At 42.6% G+C, this 19,182-nt stretch overlaps 1 protein-coding gene across 1 annotated transcript in view; it reads right to left on the minus strand.

The window, feature by feature from the left end:
- Nucleotides 1-19,182, minus strand: part of LOC115459412 (tubulin glycylase 3B-like) — a gene marked incomplete at its 5' end in the record, with an annotated part of 55,390 nt that overhangs the window by 23,819 nt on the left and 12,389 nt on the right. The window contains 2 exons of the mRNA XM_030189241.1: nt 8,422-8,538; nt 12,638-12,778. Coding sequence (XP_030045101.1) covers nt 8,422-8,538; nt 12,638-12,778 — 258 coding nt within the window. The remainder of the gene's footprint in view (nt 1-8,421; nt 8,539-12,637; nt 12,779-19,182) is intronic.

The raw sequence follows: 19,182 nt of genomic DNA on the forward strand, positions 1-19,182 counted from the left end.
GGATGCGTGTAGATTTAGTCGTATGCACTATGCCGAAGCATATTCTAAATTACACGCATAGATGTAAGCGCTATACACAGAATTTAGAATACACTTAGGCGTAATTGCCTAACGTACTATAATTTTAGGTGCCATATATAGAATCAGGCCCTATACGGTACTCAATTGGTAGCCAATGTTTGGCCCTTAAAAGTGTAGTCACATGATGATATTTTTTTAGCCTCAGAGCTCAATTTAACCGCTATATTCTGTATTAACTGAAGTCTCTTAATTTCCTTTTGACAAAGACCTTTAAAGAATGTGTTACAATAAAATAGGCACCTTTCTGGATTTCTCACAGACGTTCCCTGTTATAAAATCACCCCCTAAAAGAAAACACATTTCATATACTAATATTTAAAACTCCATGTCATATACTGGTCAGTATAAGAAAGACACTGATACAGGAACAGATCTGTACCCTCAGTGGGTACCATTTGCAGAGAGAGATCTAGCTCTCTTTAATTAATCACAAAGGAATTGGCACAATGGCATGATACCGGAGCTCCCCTTCTATTTAAGGCTTATATACAGAGGAGTTGCTTGCCAATATTGCTGAAAACAATGAGCTGAAATTGGAGATGCTTTCCATTCACTTCCTGTACAAAAGGACCATTGTCCTCAAACCTTGGCCAACTTGGCAGGAATTAATGTGCCTGTTGATTCTTTGCTAATGTGACTATGTGCTTTCATTGGATTGGCCGGTTTCTGCTAAGCAACCAACCTCCAAAAGAAAAGCAGCCAAAGGTCTGTCAGCTGTTAAATCCAGCTGTTTCCTTTGGGCTTCCAGCTCACCTGGGACTGGGGTTGGGATTCAAAATCATGGGCCCTTCATTCACAACCACGGGGGCATTTTTGCTATATTTTGTGCTCAACTCCCTGCTTACTTTAGTCCAGTCATTGCAGTAACAGCCCTCGGTCAGCAACATTGGGGAGTACGTGGAAGAAGTTTTTGTTTCATTTCATTTTTCATTTCCAGTCATTTTACTTCAGCGCACACTAAAACACCAGAAATGAAATGACATTTTGTTGTTTTATTTTGGGATGGGAAATGATACAAAAAAAACCAGAACAATGTTATTTCCTTGCTGTTTAAAAAAGCAGCAAGACTCTACCGCACCAGCACTTCTAGAGCCATAGGCCCAAAATCCAGCCTCTAGATGTTACTACTGAACTATGACTATGACTTTCCCCCAACACTGAGCTGTGAATCTTGTCTACACAACATCCCTAGCCCTCACATCCCTCCACCAGTGGCGTAGCCAGGACCAACTTTCTGGTGGGCCCCAATGTTAACATGGATGAGTACTGGGCAGTGCAGATGTTGACGCTGCCTCCCAGTTTTCCTTTTGTTGACTGGGTGAGCCTGACTCTAAAGCAGAAGAACTACAGCCCATCCTTGGCTCCACCCCTACCCTTGACATGTCAATGCATAGTACAACCACTGAGTCTCTGGGCTGCCCCTGCTGCATGGGTTTTCAGTCGTCTGTCCTTACTGCACGCTGTGTGTTTCCAATAGCCTCTCCATACTATTGCATGGAGGTTGTGTGATTCCAGTGGTCTACTTTCATTGCTGTATGCAGGATGTGTACTTCCAATGGCCTGTTCTACTAGCCAGCAGAGTCACAGGTGCTTAATGCAATAAGGAAGCCTTCCCCAGTGCTTATAGTTTCTACAGCATATAGTGCTATTAGTAGTCATGTGTACTTTCTATCTTGAATATGATAAATTCTATTGTATCATTTAATTCCTTCTGACCTTCACCCCATTTCTTCTCCCTTCTCCTTTGAAAGCATTATTACCACCTGGTCCAGCACCACAAAAGTCCTCCAATGTAACAGATATCAGAAGCCAGCTGAGTGAAATAGTGTAATATAAATGTACCAATAGGCCTGTGCTGATGTACACTTTCATTATCAGTTCACATTCTTTCTTATCTCCTGCTCTAATATATACTTCAAAGTTCATTTGGAAGACTGAATTGACCTCAAACCCCTTTCCACATAGTCGGGAGCCTACAATGCCAAGCTGGTGGCAACAGGACTAGTGAAGGCGGTTAGCTTAGCAGAGTTTAAAAAGGGGTTAGACGGTTTCCTAAAGAACAAGTCCATAAACCACTACTAAATGGACTTGGGAAAAATCCACAATTCCAGGAATAACATGTATAGAATGTTTGTACGTTTGGGAAGCTCGCCAGGTGCCCTTGGCCTGGATTGGCCGCTGTCGTGGACAGGATGCTGGGCTCGATGGACCCTTGGTCTTTTCCCAGTGTGGCTTACTTATGTACTTATATAATGCTTCCTTTTCCTGCAATGAACCATGGTGTGATTTTCTAAGAACTTCAGAGTAGAGATAGTGTCCACCCATCAAAGAAAGGGAGAAGCATCTTCCAGAACAGATGAACTAATATACTGAGGAGGGAAAGGGGAAAGGGAATGGGGCTTGATATACCACCTTTCTGTGGTTTTGTGACTACATTCAAAGTGGTTTACATAGTATATATACAGGTACTTATTCGTACCTGGGGCAATGGAGGGTTAAGTGACTTGCCCAGAGTCACAAGGAGCTGCCTGTGCCTGCAGTGGGAATCTGCACGTGCAGGACGTCAGACTCACAGAAACAGAAGCCTGCGCGGCTGCAAGTCAGGCTTCTACATGGAATGTTGCTAGTGGAATAGCAACATTAACATTCCATGTAGAATCTCAAATAGTAGCAACAGAATCTCAATAGTAGCAACATTCCATCTAGAATCTCCAATAGTAGCAACATGCCATGTAGAATCTGAAATAGTGAAAGGGAACTGGGACTTGATGTACTGCCTTTCTGTGGGGTTTACATAGTATATACAGGTACTTATTCGTACCTGGGGCAATGGAGGGTTAAGTGACTTGCCCAGAGTCACAAGGAGCTGCAGTGGGAATTGAACCCAGTTCCCCAGGATCAAAGTCCACTGCACTAACCACTAGGCTACTCCTCCACTAGGAGGACTTTAAATTAGGATCGAACAATTATCCATTCACTGTTTCTCAATCACCTTGACTATTGTCATTCTTTCTACCTGGTACTCAAGTTCTGTCTCATAAAATGTTTTCAGCTAATCCAAAACACATTGGTTAAACTCTTTTATGGCTCTAGGAAATACAGTGGGGGAAATAAGTATTTGATCCCTTGCTGATTTTGTAAGTTTGCCCACTGACAAAGACATGAGCAGCCCATAATTGAAGGGTAGGTTATTGGTAACAGTGAGAGATAGCACATCACAAATTAAATCCGGAAAATCACATTGTGGAAAGTATATGAATTTATTTGCATTCTGCAGAGGGAAATAAGTATTTGATCCCCCACCAACCAGTAAGAGATCTGGCCCCTACAGACCAGGTAGATGCTCCAAATCAACTCGTTACCTGCATGACAGACAGCTGTCGGCAATGGTCACCTGTATGAAAGACACCTGTCCACAGACTCAGTGAATCAGTCAGACTCTAACCTCTACAAAATGGCCAAGAGCAAGGAGCTGTCTAAGGATGTCAGGGACAAGATCATACACCTGCACAAGGCTGGAATGGGCTACAAAACCATCAGTAAGACGCTGGGTGAGAAGGAGACAACTGTTGGTGCCATAGTAAGAAAATGGAAGAAGTACAAAATGACTGTCAATCGACAAAGATCTGGGGCTCCACGCAAAATCTCACCTCGTGGGGTATCCTTGATCATGAGGAAGGTTAGAAATCAGCCTACAACTACAAGGGGGGAACTTGTCAATGATCTCAAGGCAGCTGGGACCACTGTCACCACGAAAACCATTGGTAACACATTACGACATAATGGATTGCAATCCTGCAGTGCCCGCAAGGTCCCCCTGCTCCGGAAGGCACATGTGACGGCCCGTCTGAAGTTTGCCAGTGAACACCTGGATGATGCCGAGAGTGATTGGGAGAAGGTGCTGTGGTCAGATGAGACAAAAATTGAGCTCTTTGGCATGAACTCAACTCGCCGTGTTTGGAGGAAGAGAAATGCTGCCTATGACCCAAAGAACACCGTCCCCACTGTCAAGCATGGAGGTGGAAATGTTATGTTTTGGGGGTGTTTCTCTGCTAAGGGCACAGGACTACTTCACCGCATCAATGGGAGAATGGATGGGGCCATGTACCGTACAATTCTGAGTGACAACCTCCTTCCCTCCGCCAGGGCCTTAAAAATGGGTCGTGGCTGGGTCTTCCAGCACGACAATGACCCAAAACATACAGCCAAGGCAACAAAGGAGTGGCTCAGGAAGAAGCACATTAGGGTCATGGAGTGGCCTAGCCAGTCACCAGACCTTAATCCCATTGAAAACTTATGGAGGGAGCTGAAGCTGCGAGTTGCCAAGCGACAGCCCAGAACTCTTAATGATTTAGAGATGATCTGCAAAGAGGAGTGGACCAAAATTCCTCCTGACATGTGTGCAAACCTCATCATCAACTACAGAAGACGTCTGACCGCTGTGCTTGCCAACAAGGGTTTTGCCACCAAGTATTAGGTCTTGTTTGCCAGAGGGATCAAATACTTATTTCCCTCTGCAGAATGCAAATAAATTCATATACTTTCCACAATGTGATTTTCCGGATTTAATTTGTGATGTGCTATCTCTCACTGTTACCAATAACCTACCCTTCAATTATGGGCTGCTCATGTCTTTGTCAGTGGGCAAACTTACAAAATCAGCAAGGGATCAAATACTTATTTCCCCCACTGTATGACTGTATCATTCGAGGAACAACCACAGCTTCCCATTGCATTCCATCTTCGCTTTAAAAGCCTAATCATAATCCATCGCTTCATGTATCATCCTTCACCAGCACTTATGGCAGATCTTTTGGTTTGCTATGTCCCAAGATAATACACTAGCTAGCCCTTCGCTTTCTCATGCTAAATGAGAGTTAATCTGCCAATCTGCCTTTTTCTATCACTCTTTATAGATCAGTGCTTCTCAATCCCGTCCTCAGGGCACACCCAGCCAGTCAGCTTTTCAGGATATCTACAATGAATACGCATGAGCTAGATTTTCATACCAATGAGGCAGTGCATGCAAATCTAGCTCATGCATGTTCATTGTGGATATCCTGAAAGCTGGTTGGGTGTGGCCCCGAGAACTGGGTTGAGAATCACTGTTCTAGATTAAGACTTGAATCGTCTTACATACACTTTTAAAAGTAGTATCAAAACATGGCTTTTTGCACAGCCACTTGGAGAATAAACAAGCTCTGATAAAATCTTCTTAGAATATATCCTTGGGCTTTAGGGGCAGTGATTAAAGGGCTTTAGGGGCTTCAGCTAACCGAATGCACATTCTGATTTATTCCTCCTTTCCACTTGAAATATATAGGCCAATATTTAACCACCATGGTCAGCTTCTTTTTTTTTTAAAGGGGGGTTTCTGTCAGGTACTTGTGACCTGGATTGGCTACTGTTGGAAGCAGGATACTGGGCTAGATGGACCATTGGTCTGACCCAGTATGACTATTCTTATGTTCTTATATATTGACCAAAAATATCCAGATATTCAGCAACGGTATCCGGATAGTGACTGGTGCTGGATATATATATAACTATCCACATAGCAGCAATACTGAGCCCATTATCCAGATAAAAGTAAAGACAGGTTTTTATTTATTTATTGCTATCCTAACTTTGAGATCCTATTAGTAAGTTGTGGTAAGCACTAACATGTGCTTACTGCAGGTTAAAAACAACTACCATGGGACAGGTGGTCAGGTGTCCTGAGGTAAGTGAGCATGCTACCCACGCACTAAAAAATAGGTTTTTTTAGTGGAAAGTAGGCGTGTTCTGTGCTAGTATTCAATAAAGCATACCACAACGAGCAATAACTTAATGATCACACAATACCACTTCAACTACACTCTTAACACTCTCTCGCTATACCTGTAAGCTTAATTCTCCATGCAACTCTAATGTATCACTTACTCCAGAATGGCGAATGCCATAACGGAACTTTGTAAGCTAATTCGATATTGTCATCCATGTATTTCATGTAACACCAATTGTTTCTTTTACTCTGGAATGGCGAATGCCATAACGGAATATTGTAAGCCACATTGAGCCTGCAAATAGGTGGGGAAATGTGGGATACAAATACAACAAATAAATAAAAATAAATAATTAGTGCATATATATTGGCACGTGGTTGGCATGAGAGCCCTTACTGCTTAGAAAATAGGTGTCAGTACGTGCTGATGGGAAAATTAGTGCATGGTTAGCAAAATAGAAAAGTGGCATCTACCTTCATATACCTCTGCACAAAAGCATGGAATAAACTACCGAACACTAGAAAAATAACACGTAACTTGACAAGACTTCAGGAAATTATTGAAAACGCACTTGTTCGAAGAAACTTACAATAAGAATCCTCCTTAAGAACTTGATTATTCTGTATCTAAACCAACCACCTACTGATCCCTCTGAATTGATTATATTAGCCATATTATCATTATTGGTCATCATATATTATTGCTTTTTATTATATGTTATGTAAATTATTCTACCGACATATCTTCCTTATTTCTTACATAGTAATATCTTAATTTAGAACAAACCTCTTATTCTGTTCATAACTATATCTTTTGTAATGTAATGTAAGCCACATTGAGCCTGCAAATAGATGGGAAAATGTGGGGTACAAATGTAGCAAATAAATAAATATATACATTTCCTGGTAGCGCTAAAAGTGGCCTTAGGCCATGGTAAAAACCCACACCAGGGATGTCGCAGGCCGCTTTTTAGCATTGCGTAGTAAAAGGGCCCCTTTATTTGCATAATTATTCAGTTAGTGGACTGAATAACTTCCAACTCCACCTTCACTGTGTCCCCATACCACCCTGGCACTCTTCAGACAGTAATGATTTATAGCTGCACGTTTCAGATAACGCCACTGAAAATCAACAGATGTTCCCAGTCAGTGGATGTATCCGAATACCTGGCACTGCTATCCAGAAAGTGGGGTCCATTGTTTCTTTATTTTATCCTCCATTCTTTTCATTCTCTTACTGATACCACTGTCTTCTAGGTTTCCTTATAATGTAATTGTAATATTGACTTCATTTTTACATTTACTTTGATGTAGCGGATGCAGGTGGCATAGCAAATGTAATAAATTACGCTAAATTAGGATTACGAGGATGAGTGAAAAGAGCCCTCAGAAAGGGTAGCGGCTGCATAGACAGCCTTCCACTGGAGGTGCTGTAGACGAGGACAGCATCAAAATTCATGAAAGCATGGAGCAAGCATAGTAACATAGTAAATGACAGCAGATAAAGACCTGTACGGTCCATCCAGTCTGCCCAACAAGCACTGAGGATTTCTGAGAGAGAAGGGTTTTAGAGCCTGGGCTGCTGGTTTGGATGGGCAGAATACATAGGCCATAGGGTCCCTTTCTGCAAACATTTTTTATGTCATTTCTATGAAAAAAGTCCACTGGATGAGTGGACTGGATGACTCCTGGGCACCAACCCTAGTAGCACACCTACTAACAAAGAAGCATTCATCTAGAGCAATGCTTCTCAACCCACTACTGGAGGTTACCCCCCCCTCCCCCCAAGTCAGATTTTCAGGATCAACACAATGAATATCTTGGTTATATGCAAATTTATCTCATGCATATTCATTGTGGTGATCCTGAAAACCCAGTTGACTAGAAGGTTGGGAAGCACTGAACTACAGGGCTGTCAAACAACAAAAAGAAAACGGTTAGGAACATCTAGAACTGTTGGCGGGTGAGATGTTGCCTAACAATATCTTCTGAAGGGGTTGATATTGTTATTTCCCATATTATTCTCAATTCGTATAATTGCTTTTATTGCACTGTAGCCTTACTGCAGATTTATGTAAGCCACTTTGAGCCTGCAATCAGCGGGAAAATGTGGGATATAAATGTAATAATAAATAAATAAATATTTTTCTCGATTTCTCTACTTAGCACCAGTGGTGTACCAAGGGGGGGCGGTCCGCCCCGGGTGCACGCTGCTGGGGGGGTGCCGCCCACCTGTTGGCCGAGTCCGCTCGTTCCCTCCCTGCTGCTCCCTCTGCCGACAGGCGTGCGGCACCCCCCCCCCCCCAGCAGCTAAAAATGCACCTGGGGGGGGCGCTGCACCTGAGGGGGGTGTAATTTCACCAGGGGGGGCGCATCGGCGATCCGCCCCGGGTGTCAGCCAACCTAGGAACGCCACTGCTTAGCACACAAGTAAAATACTCCATGTTACTACACAGGGCTGCTGGCAGAGAAGTTCATAGATGCTGAAACCTAAAGTTTTACCTTTATCATAGCCTTTGTCAAAGCACAAACCAAGAGGGGCAATTAGAAATGATGGAAACAATATAGTTTTCTACCTTAAATTCTTCATCGATGAGGAAATCACAGCCGATGAGGTCAAAGTAACCTAGTTTGCATTCTAGCTTGGATTTGACAGCAAGGAAACACTGCATCATGATTTGCTGCATTCTCTTCTGCAGACAAAGGAGGACAGGATTAGGTTCTAACAAGGCCAAAACTAAACTAGCAAGAACCAGAACTAGTGGTAGATTTGTCAGATGCCGGTAGAAAACAAAGGAAGTCAGCTGGTTGACAACGCAAGAACTTTACCATACACTAGTTTATTTATTTGGATTTAACTCACACCTAGTTTAGTAGTAGCGCAAGGTGAGTTACAATGAGGCATAGTAGATATTTTTCTGTCCTTAGACAGTTCACAATCTAAGGGCCCTATTTACTAAGCTGCGCTGTAGAGGCGCTAACTTTTTAGCGTGTGCTAAAAATTAGCACGCGCTAACAATAGAGACATCCATTATATGGGTGTTTCTAGTGTTAGTGCGCGCTAAAACATTTGCACACTTACAACACGGCTTAGTAAACAGGGCTCTAAAGGGGTCTTTTACTAAAGTGCGCTGGCGTTTTTAGCAAGCATTAAAAATAGGCGCACGCTAAATGCTACAGACGCATATAGGAATACATTGGCATCTTTAGCATTTAGTGCGCCTATTTTTAGTGAGCACTAAAAACGCCTGCGTGCCCTTAGTAAAAGACCCCCTAAACTTCCCGAGCTGGAATAGACTTCCCGAGCTTGTACGTCCAGCCCCATCTTTGGCCGTTTACAAATCCAGGCTAAAAGCCCACCTCTTTAACACTGCTTTTGACTCCTAACCACTACTCACTTGCCCTGTACCCTTTTATCCCCACCTCTTTAATTCCCTTACCTCTTAGTTGTTCTGTCTGTTTGTCTGTCCTATTTAGATTGTGAGCTCTTTGAGCAGGGACTGTCTTTTCAGGTATGGTGTACAGCGCTGCCTATGCCTTGTAGCACTATAGAAGTGATAAGTAGTAGTAGTAGTAAATTTGTACCTGAGGCAATGAAGGGTTAAGTGATTTGCCCAAGACCACAAGGGGCAACAATTTGATTCTATAGCCATACTCCTGTGGATGTGGTCATTTAGGACTCAAATTGTATAAATAGCACCCAAATTTGGGAGCCAATAAAAATTAGCACTAATCACTATTCTGTGAACGTTGCTCAGAGTTGGGCGCCATTTATAGAATAGGGTTTGGCACAAGGATTTACACCAGCTAAAACCTGGTGTAAATTCTCATGCCTAAATTAGGCATGGATTTCCCTCATTCAGTAAAACTGCGTGCAAATTCCAGGAATGCCCCTGACCCACCCATGCCTCTCCTATAGCCCCTTTTGGATCTGCACATAAAATTTACATGCAGATCTTAGCACCTAAAGTTGGGCACGCAAATTAAAATTAATGCCAATTAGCAGCAATAATTATTAGTGCCCAATTAGCAGCACTAATTGGCTCATTTTTCAATTAATTTGCACATGAAAATTAGGTGTGTGCCCTGATTAACGGGAGAGGGAAAGTCACCACTTTTGAATAAACTTTGGTATTTATACTCTTGCTTGTCTAGCAAAACCAGAACTTCATATAGCAAAGTAGAATGGGTAGGACTAAAATTAGAGAGGAAGCAAAGCAAATATAACCCAGTAGCATAGTAAATGATGGCAGATATGGTCCATCCAGTCTGCCCAACAAGATAAACTCATTTTACATGGTATGCGATACTTTATATGTATACCCGAGTTTGATTTGTCCTTGCCATTTTCAGGGCAAAGACCGTAGAAGTCTGCCCAACACTGTTCTGGTACTAAAAGTTCTGAAGATTCTGGAATCCTAAAGAGTTACAAGATTCCGGAATCCCAATTAGTAGCAACATTCCATGTAGAACCCCAAAGAGTAACATAGTAACATAGTAAATGACGGCAGATAAAGACCTGTACAGTCCATCCAGTCTGCCCAACAAGATAAACTCATTTTACATGGTATGTGATACTTTATATGTATACCCGAGTTTGATTTGTCCTTGCCTTTCTCAGGGCACAGACTGTAGAAGTCTGCCCAGCACTGTTCTTGTACTAAAAATACTGAAGCTAATGTCAAAGCCCCTTAAAATTTACACTCAAGCCCATCCATATCTATTCAGTCACAATCAGGGTGTAGACTGTAGAAGTCTGCCCAGCACTGGTTTTGCTTCCCAGTTACCAGTGTTGCCACCCAATCTCCTCTGTGAATCCATTCCTTCTAAACAGGATTCATTTGTGTTTATCCCATTTTCATCTGCTGTATTGTGCCAAATACCATTGGCACAATACAGCAAGATGGGGTACACAGAGAAGATATCTTAAGCTTTATCAGTAAAGCTGGTGAACTGCTGTGCATTTCTAAGAGAGAGAGAACAAACTGTTCTAACCAAGTCTTGCCAACTCCCTTCACATAGTGGCCCCATTGTATAACATGTACACCTAATCGCAGTAAGGCGACATTATGATTCAAGTAGGACAGGAAGGGACTCAACAGGGTGATCTAGTCCTGGATTTGCCCCACTGCAAACATAGATTTATAGCACCGATTTCCTTCTGGGAAATTAATGGGACAATTCCATAAACTAGGCACTGACATTAATGTACCCAGTTTATGAGTGGAGGAGTGGCCTAGTGGTTAGAGCACCAGTCTTGCAATCCAGAGGTGGCCGGTTCAAATCCCACTGCTGCTCCTTGTGATCTTGGGCAAGTCACTTAACCCTCCATTGCCTCAGGTACAAACCAAGATTGTGAGCCCTACCGGGGGGAAATGGTAGATACAAATCAAGGTCAGGTATACGTATAAAGTAGCACATATGAGTTTATCTTGTTGGGCAGACTGGATGGACCGTACATGTCTTTTTCTGCTGTCACCTACTATGTTGCTATGTATGTTAGATCACTAGTATATATGTGCATAAATGTACATAAAAGTGCACACATGCCAGTATGCTACTTAAGCGCTGTTCTGTATATAGATGACTGTCTTGCATAGTGTATATTTGCAAGGGGGCATAGACATGGGTGGAGCATGGGCAGGACATAGGCAGGGCTCCCACTTATGGGTGTAACTTGCACAGCACTGCAAGTTATGTGTGCCCACCACTTTAGGTGCTTGCGCTTAAGCCATCTCTATGGCTGGTGTAAAAGCAGGGCCTAAATGTTAGGCCACCAAACCAGGTTATGGTAGTGTTCTATAATGGAGCCTGGCTGCGTAGGTTCTATTATAGAATAGACTCCTACTGCATGGCCTTGGGGCACCTAAATGAAGGTGCCCAGTTATAGAATTGCCCCAACAAGGGGACAAACCAGGACTGCTCCTCAATACCTCTCCATTCTTATCTCTCCCTACACTCCTCCCTGGGAACTCTGTTCATCGGGTAAGTCTCTCTTATCTATACCCTTCTCCTCCACTGCCAAATCATTTTATTCTGCTACACCGTATGCCTGAAACAGACTTCTTGAGTCATTACGTCAACCTCCATCTCTGGCCATGTTCAAATCTAGGCTAAAAACCCACCTTTTTGAGGCTGCTTCTAACTCCTAACTCCTATTCACTTGTTAAAGTACTCATGGCTGTTTTATCATTCCCACCATATTCCTATCCCTTATTTGTCCTGTTTGTCTGTCTTGAATAGAATAGCAGGGACTGTCTCTTACATGTTTAATGTATAGTGCCACATACGTCTAGTAGCACTATAGAAATGATAAGCAGTAGTAGTAGTAGACTGGATCAGCTTGTTTGATCAACTTAAGGGAGTTGACAAACCCAGAAGGGACAGAAGAGCACACATCCTTTCTTGTTCGTACCTATCTCCATCTCATCAAAGCATTCAACCCCAAAACTACCTGCCTTGTGTATTTCTCTTTTAAATGTCTAATTCAGCTTCCATGTTGTGTTCACTTGCAGAGAACCCTTGAGATTAGCCCAATAGGACATAACTGTAATAAACTGCCAGAGGACAAAAGTGCTGGGAATCACACTGGGAATGTTTACAACACCTAAACACCTTGGTTGCAAAGTGAAACCTCTGGGGAAGCTGTTACCAAGGCAAAGCTAATGGCATAGCACTAATGAGTTGGGCTCAATTGCTTCTCTCTGGAGAGGATGTAAATCTGCTGAGATACTCTTCCACTTCCCAATCTGAAATGCACGCACACGCATATACATGCTCGTATATACTCACTGTGAATACAGTCGAGACCCAGTTCCTAGGGAGACCCTTAGTTGCCACAAACTTCTCATTCACATAAGTGCTGAAGCGCTCCATACTCCACACTGTCTCTTCCTTCAGCTCTTTGTACTGCGGATGCTTCTTCTGCATGTACTAGAAGGGGTGGAGGAAGAAAGGACAATTAGTTCTTCATTGGCAGCAATTCTTTACTGGGGGAACAGGGTGAGAAAGGTAATGGAGAAACAAGTAGGAATAAACTCAAATCACTGCATTGCCAGATCTACTCTGGAGAAACGGCAGCAGTGAGGTGAGCGTCTTTTGGTACAGTGGAGAAGAAGATGGGCTGATACAGCTTTATGTCAAAGGGTTGGCCCAGGTGGGCAACACTTTATTGCACTTCAGAAGTCAATATCACTAAAGACTGTCTTCTTTCTCTGCTTTGCTAATTCCTCCTTTTGATTATCCATGAGATTGGAAGGGATGGACTTATAATGAGAGGAGAGAAAGCTCCAGTGTGGGGCAGTGATTCTTTTTATGTCTTTGTGCACTCCGCTCCATGGATAAATCCTTATCTGTTCCCTTCTCCACTACTGCCAACTCCAGACTTCGCGCCTTCTGTCTCGCTGCACCCTACGCCTGGAATAAACTTCCTGAGCCCCTACGTCTTGCCCCATCCTTGGCCACCTTTAAATCTAGACTGAAAGCCCACCTCTTTAACATTGCTTTTGACTCGTAACCACTCGCCTCCACCTACCCTCCTCTCCTCCTTCCTGTACACATTAATTGATTAATTTATTTTTTGTCTATTAGATTGTAAGCTCTTTGAGCAGGGACTGTCTTTCTTCTATGTTTCTGCAGCGCTGCGTACGCCTTGTAGCGCTATAGAAATGCTAAATAGTAGTAGTAGTTTGTGCTTTTATTGAATTTTTCTGAGGGCTAGATTTATGTATAAGCTAGACAAGCTACAGCTGAGGTCTTCATCATTAAAAGGGGGGTCTGATGCTTCACTAACAAACATGTAACTGCATTTACAGAGGTTCAAAGTGGTTTAACAAAAGAAGAAATGATAACAAAAACAGGAATTTATGATTATCAACTACTGTTTGTTGTTTTTTGTTTTATTTATTGCATCACATCTAAAATTTACCTCACACTTGAGTGGGGGGAGGGGGAGGCTCATAAGTGTTACGGCTTAGGAGTTACAATACACATAAATCCAGCCCTGTGTATCTAATTTATAAAAGGCACAGATTTGGGGAAAGCCACAGATTTATACACCAAGATCATCTTTTGTTCCACAGGCTTGATAAATTCCATGTCTATGATCATTTGTTCGAGCTACAAACCTGCCCATCTATCTCTCTATGTCAATCATTATATTTATCTGTAATTAGTAAGCAGAATTAGATTTATTAAATGTGAATGGGTGTGGTGCAAGGTCCTTTCTCCCACGTCTTTCATTTTCACTGTTTCCCATTCTTCCAGCTGCCACCTGGTCTGGTGTAAAGGTGTTATCATCTATGTCTGAGCACTTCAGAATACCATAAGGGATTAATTCTGTGCAGGGAGGCTGCAATAACACACACTTCTGGCAAACAACCATACACAACACTGAGAAGGCGGGTTTTCAAGAGTTCATTTCACCAGTTAATTAATCCCAGAGTCAGCTCAAAATCACCTGCCAGGTGATATTGCAAATCCAAAGCAGGGCCAGTGTGTTTCCCCAGGTGAGAGAGTGTTCCCCTCCTGCAGCCTTATGCAAGAGCCCGGTTACATTGCAAAGATCCATAACCCAGCTGTGAGAAAAACAAGGCAGTAGCATATTATAATGTTGTCAGAGCCCCCTGCTTTTCGCTGCACAGATGGACTGTATCAGAGTATCAAAAAATTAACAAATCTGCTTAGAGCAAAAAGTATAAAGAAACTAAAGAAACTTGCTCTAATTAACTATAGGTATTATCTGTGCTATTGTCACAAAGTATATCATAAATGATTTTAACAAGAGGCCTCATCAGCCTAGGGTACCAACTCAGTAGACACACCTAACAAGGCTTATATCATGGGCCAACGGCCGCCTCCGAAAAACCTACAGAGTGAGATAACCAGATCAATCTGTAGTAAAAAAACAGAGGTTGGTATCGTAACACATAAATGATCCGGAGATGGGAAGACGGTAGAACGAGAGGACATGAAATGAGATTGAAGGGGGGGCAGACTCAGGAAAGATGTCAGGAAGTATTTCTTCACGGAGAGGGTGGTAAACGCTTGGAATGCCCTCCCGCGGGAGGTGGTGGAGATGAAAACGGTAACGGAATTCAAACAAGCGTGGGACAGGCATAAAGGAATCCTGTGCAGAAGGAATGGATCCACAGAAGCTTAGCTGAAATTGGGTGGCGGGGGGAAGAGGGGTTGGTGGTTGAGAGGCTAGGATGGGGGAGGGCAGACTTATACGGGGGTCTGTGCCGGAGCCGGTGATGGGAGGCGGGACTGGTGGTTGGGAGGCGGGAAATACTGCTGCACAGACTTATATGGTCTGTGCCCTGAAAAAGACAGGTACAAATCAAGGTAAGGTATACACATATGAGTTTATCGTGGGCAGACTAGATGGACCGTGCAGGTCTTTTTCTGCCGTCATCTACTATGTTACTATGTAATTGACTATCCAGCTTATAATCGAACGAGAATAACGCCCAAGTTCCGACCTAAATCGGGAGATGGGCGTTTATCTCACAAAACCGAATAACGCGGTATAATCAAAAGCCGAATTTGGGTCGCTTTCAACTGCACTCCGTCGCGGATGCGGACAAAGTGGACGGGGGCGTGTCGAAGGCGTGTCGAAGGCGGAACTGGGGCGTGGTTATCGGGCGAACAGAGATGGGCGCCCTTCGCCGATAATGGAACAGTTTTGAGCTACAATTTAGGACACTTTTCCTGGACCCTGTTTTTTTATGAATAAGGCCCCCAAAAGTGCCCTAAATTACCAGATGACCCCCAGAGGGAGTCGGGGATGACCTCCCCTGACTCCCCCAGTGGTCACTAACCCCCTCCCACCACAACAAATGATGTTTCACAACTTTTTACTTTCACCCTCAAATGTCATACCCTCCTCCCAAGCAGCAGTATGCAGGTCCCTGGAGCAGTTGTTAGGGGGTGCAGTGGACGTCAGGCAGGTGGACCCAGGCCCATCCCCCCCCTACCTGTTACAATTGTGCTGCTTAATACTACTAGTCGTCCAACCCCCCCAAACCCACTGTACCCACATGTAGGTGCCCCCCTTCACCTCTTAGGGCTATAGTAATGATGTAGACTTGTGGGCAGTGGGTTTTGAGGGGGATTTGGGGGGCTCAACACCCAAGGGAAGGGTGCTATGCACCTGGGAGCTCTTTTACCTTTTATTTGGTTTTTGTAAAAGTGCCCCCTAGGGTGCCCGGTTGGTGTCCTGCCATGTGAGGGGGACCAGTGCACTATGAATCCTGGCCCCTCCCACGAACAAATGCCTTGGATTTATTCGTTTTTGAGCTGGGCGATTTCATTTTCCATTATTGCTGAAAAGCAAAAACGCCCAGCTCACACCTTGACGAATAAAACATGGGCGTCTTTTTCTTTTAAAAAATACGATCCGCCCCGCCCCTTCACGGACCCGTTCTCGGAGATAAACGCCCATGGAGATAGGCGTTTCTGTTCCATTATGCCCCTCCATGAGGCTCATTTTCAAAGCACTTAGCCTCCCAAAGTTCCATAGAAACCTATGGAACTTAGCCTCCCAAAGTGCTTTGAAAATATGCCTCTATAAGCACAGAAAATATCACTTAAGTCGAATCAATGTAATATAGTATATTGGAAGAGTAAGGCCAAAATATTTAAGAGAGAGAGGACTGAATGTAAAAAAACTTATTGCAGAACAGAGACAAAAGGAAATACTTAGCTTTAGACCCGGGAAGAAAAATGATTCACATCCGAGAGGCACCTCTAAAAATGCTAAGGTACCAGCCGCAAGATCGCTTTTCTGCATATCCTCTCCTGAAGAAGTAACGAAACAGTGGGAATTCTATGACTGTTGAGAGGGATTCTAAGAGATTGAGAGAGTGTTTATGAGAAAGATTACTTTAGACTGAAGTTTCTTGCGGCTGATACCTTAGCATTTTTAGAGGCGCCTCTCGGATGTGAATCATTTTTCTTCCCGGGCTGCAGAGACTCCTGAAGCTTACAGTATTCTATAAATTACATAGGGAAGCTTGAGGCCCCCCCCCCCCCTCCCCTTGCAAATATGCACTGTGCAAGTTAGACGGTATTTACAGAATAGCACTTGGATGGAATTTTGACAGTAATGTGTGGATATGCACACACAGGCATGCACATATACAGTTTATTTAGCTTTGATATAATGCCCATCACATAACTTCTGAGTGGCGTATTAATATAAATCATAAATAGAAATAAGAAAAAGAAAACTGAAGCTACAGCATGATAAAAACAATGGGCTCAATATTCAAAATTATTTAAATCGCTTTTCCGGGGCTAATCAGGTATTTTGAGTGGCACTTAACTGGCTCAAGTCAAAACCAGCTATTTTGGAGGGTGTTCCGGGGTCAGAATTAGCACTTAATCGGTTACGATAACTGCATAAATAGGACTGCATAAAACAGAGTCCTGTGTTTATGTGGTTCTTCTTAGCCGGTTCAGTACCGAATATTGCACTTAACCGGCTAAGGAGCCCTTTTTCAAAGGTGCGTAAGGGCCAAAGCGCGCCCAGCATGCACCAAATCAGCGTTGTGCCCCGGGTGGTAATTCTGAATTTGGCGCACACCAAAAACATGCGGTAGAAAATATTTTCTAGTGCATGGCACTTACCCGGCAGTAAAAAGCAGTGGGTGTGCCCTGCATACCTACCGCCTGGGTAGCGTGTGAGACCTTATCACTAAGTCAAAGGGTGGTGGTAAGGTCTCAGGCCAAAAATGGATGTGCACTGGTTTTTATTTTGCCGCACGACCATTTTCTGGCCCCTTAAAAAAAGGCCCTTTTTCCAGGAAGTGGTAAAATCTGGCCTGGTGCGCGCCCAAAAGACACGCTCACACTGCTGCAGGCCACTTTTTGCTGCGGCTTTGTAATAGGGCCCCTATGCTTTTAGCCTGGAGCCCAACATGGCTCGGCATTGAATTTCCGGGTTTAACGCCGCTGGCAACAGTCAGCAAAACACTGATCACCACCGGCCGAGCCTCACAGATTACAATGGAAAGAATGGATTCCTCTGCCGATCTTCCAAAGAGCTAATCGACACCCTTCAGTGTAAGCACACATGTCTTCTATGTATAAATAAAATGCTTTTTGGAATAAATAGGTTTTAAGTCTATCTCTAAATTTTCAAGAGATCTTTCTAATCTAAGGTAGCTTGGCAAAGTGTTTCAAAGTGCCAGTGCAGTTACACTAAATATAATGCTCCTAATGGTATCTAAGCAGATGACTCCAAAAGAAAGAACCACCTAAGATTACATTGTAATGACCAAAGCATTCTAGAGGGACTGATGAATCTTAAATGTTAACAACAACATCTTATATGGAATACTTGATGACACTGGACGCTAATATTCTACTTTCAGAAGTGGTGTAACATGATCAAATTTTCACATTCGAGTAAGAAGCTTAATTGCACAATTTTATATAATCTGAAAGTGTCTAATATCTAACAAATGCAAACCATGCAGTATAGCATTACAATAATTCCTCTTTTTAAGTGTGAATGAATAACTTTCTCTATTATTTGTATGGCGTTCCTTTCCTTTGTCTTATTAATATATTTTGTCATTTTTATGTAAACTGCTCTGGCAGTTAGAAAAGTACAACGTTTTAATAAATATAAACATAATCAAGGCATGTATCAAAACAGTAGTAGATTTTCCAGTAAGAAGTTTACGAATTGAACAAATAATGCAAAATTTTCATACTTAAATTAGAATTATGTAGCATGAAATCTAATTTATTAACAATAATGACCTCAAGGATTTATTTTTAATGAAATTAAGCACTGGAGAAAGCTAATTGGGACTACTTGGATTCTAGAAAACAATAATTTATATATATATTTATTTATTTCTTTATTTGCAGCATTTGTATCCCACATTTTCCCACCTATTTGCAGGCTCAATGTGGCTTACATTATGCCGTAATGGCGATCGCCATTCCGGAATGAGAAATACAGAATATTATTACATTTAAAGTACAGAAATTAAAATAAGTTATAAGTAAGTAGATAAACAGTTCAATTCAAGTATTAAAGATCAAGGGTTAATGTATATCGTTCAACAGTAACAATGTGAATGAAGTAAACAAATAAAAAGAGTTGAATGTTATCTTGTTTTGGTAAAGTTTTGATGACTGGTCATTTATGAAGGATCCTTTAGGTAAATCTCTTTGAACAGGTTAGTCTTTAGTAATTTACGGAAGTCTGCCAAAACATGCATAATGCCTTCGATTTTCAGGATTCAATTTGTATAACAACCACCAATCAGATATAATCTGAAGTTTAGGACCAAATTCTATAAATAGCACTGAAAAATTGG

The sequence above is a fragment of the Microcaecilia unicolor genome, unplaced genomic scaffold (genome assembly GCF_901765095.1).
Source record: "Microcaecilia unicolor unplaced genomic scaffold, aMicUni1.1, whole genome shotgun sequence".
NCBI lineage: Eukaryota > Metazoa > Chordata > Amphibia > Gymnophiona > Siphonopidae > Microcaecilia > Microcaecilia unicolor.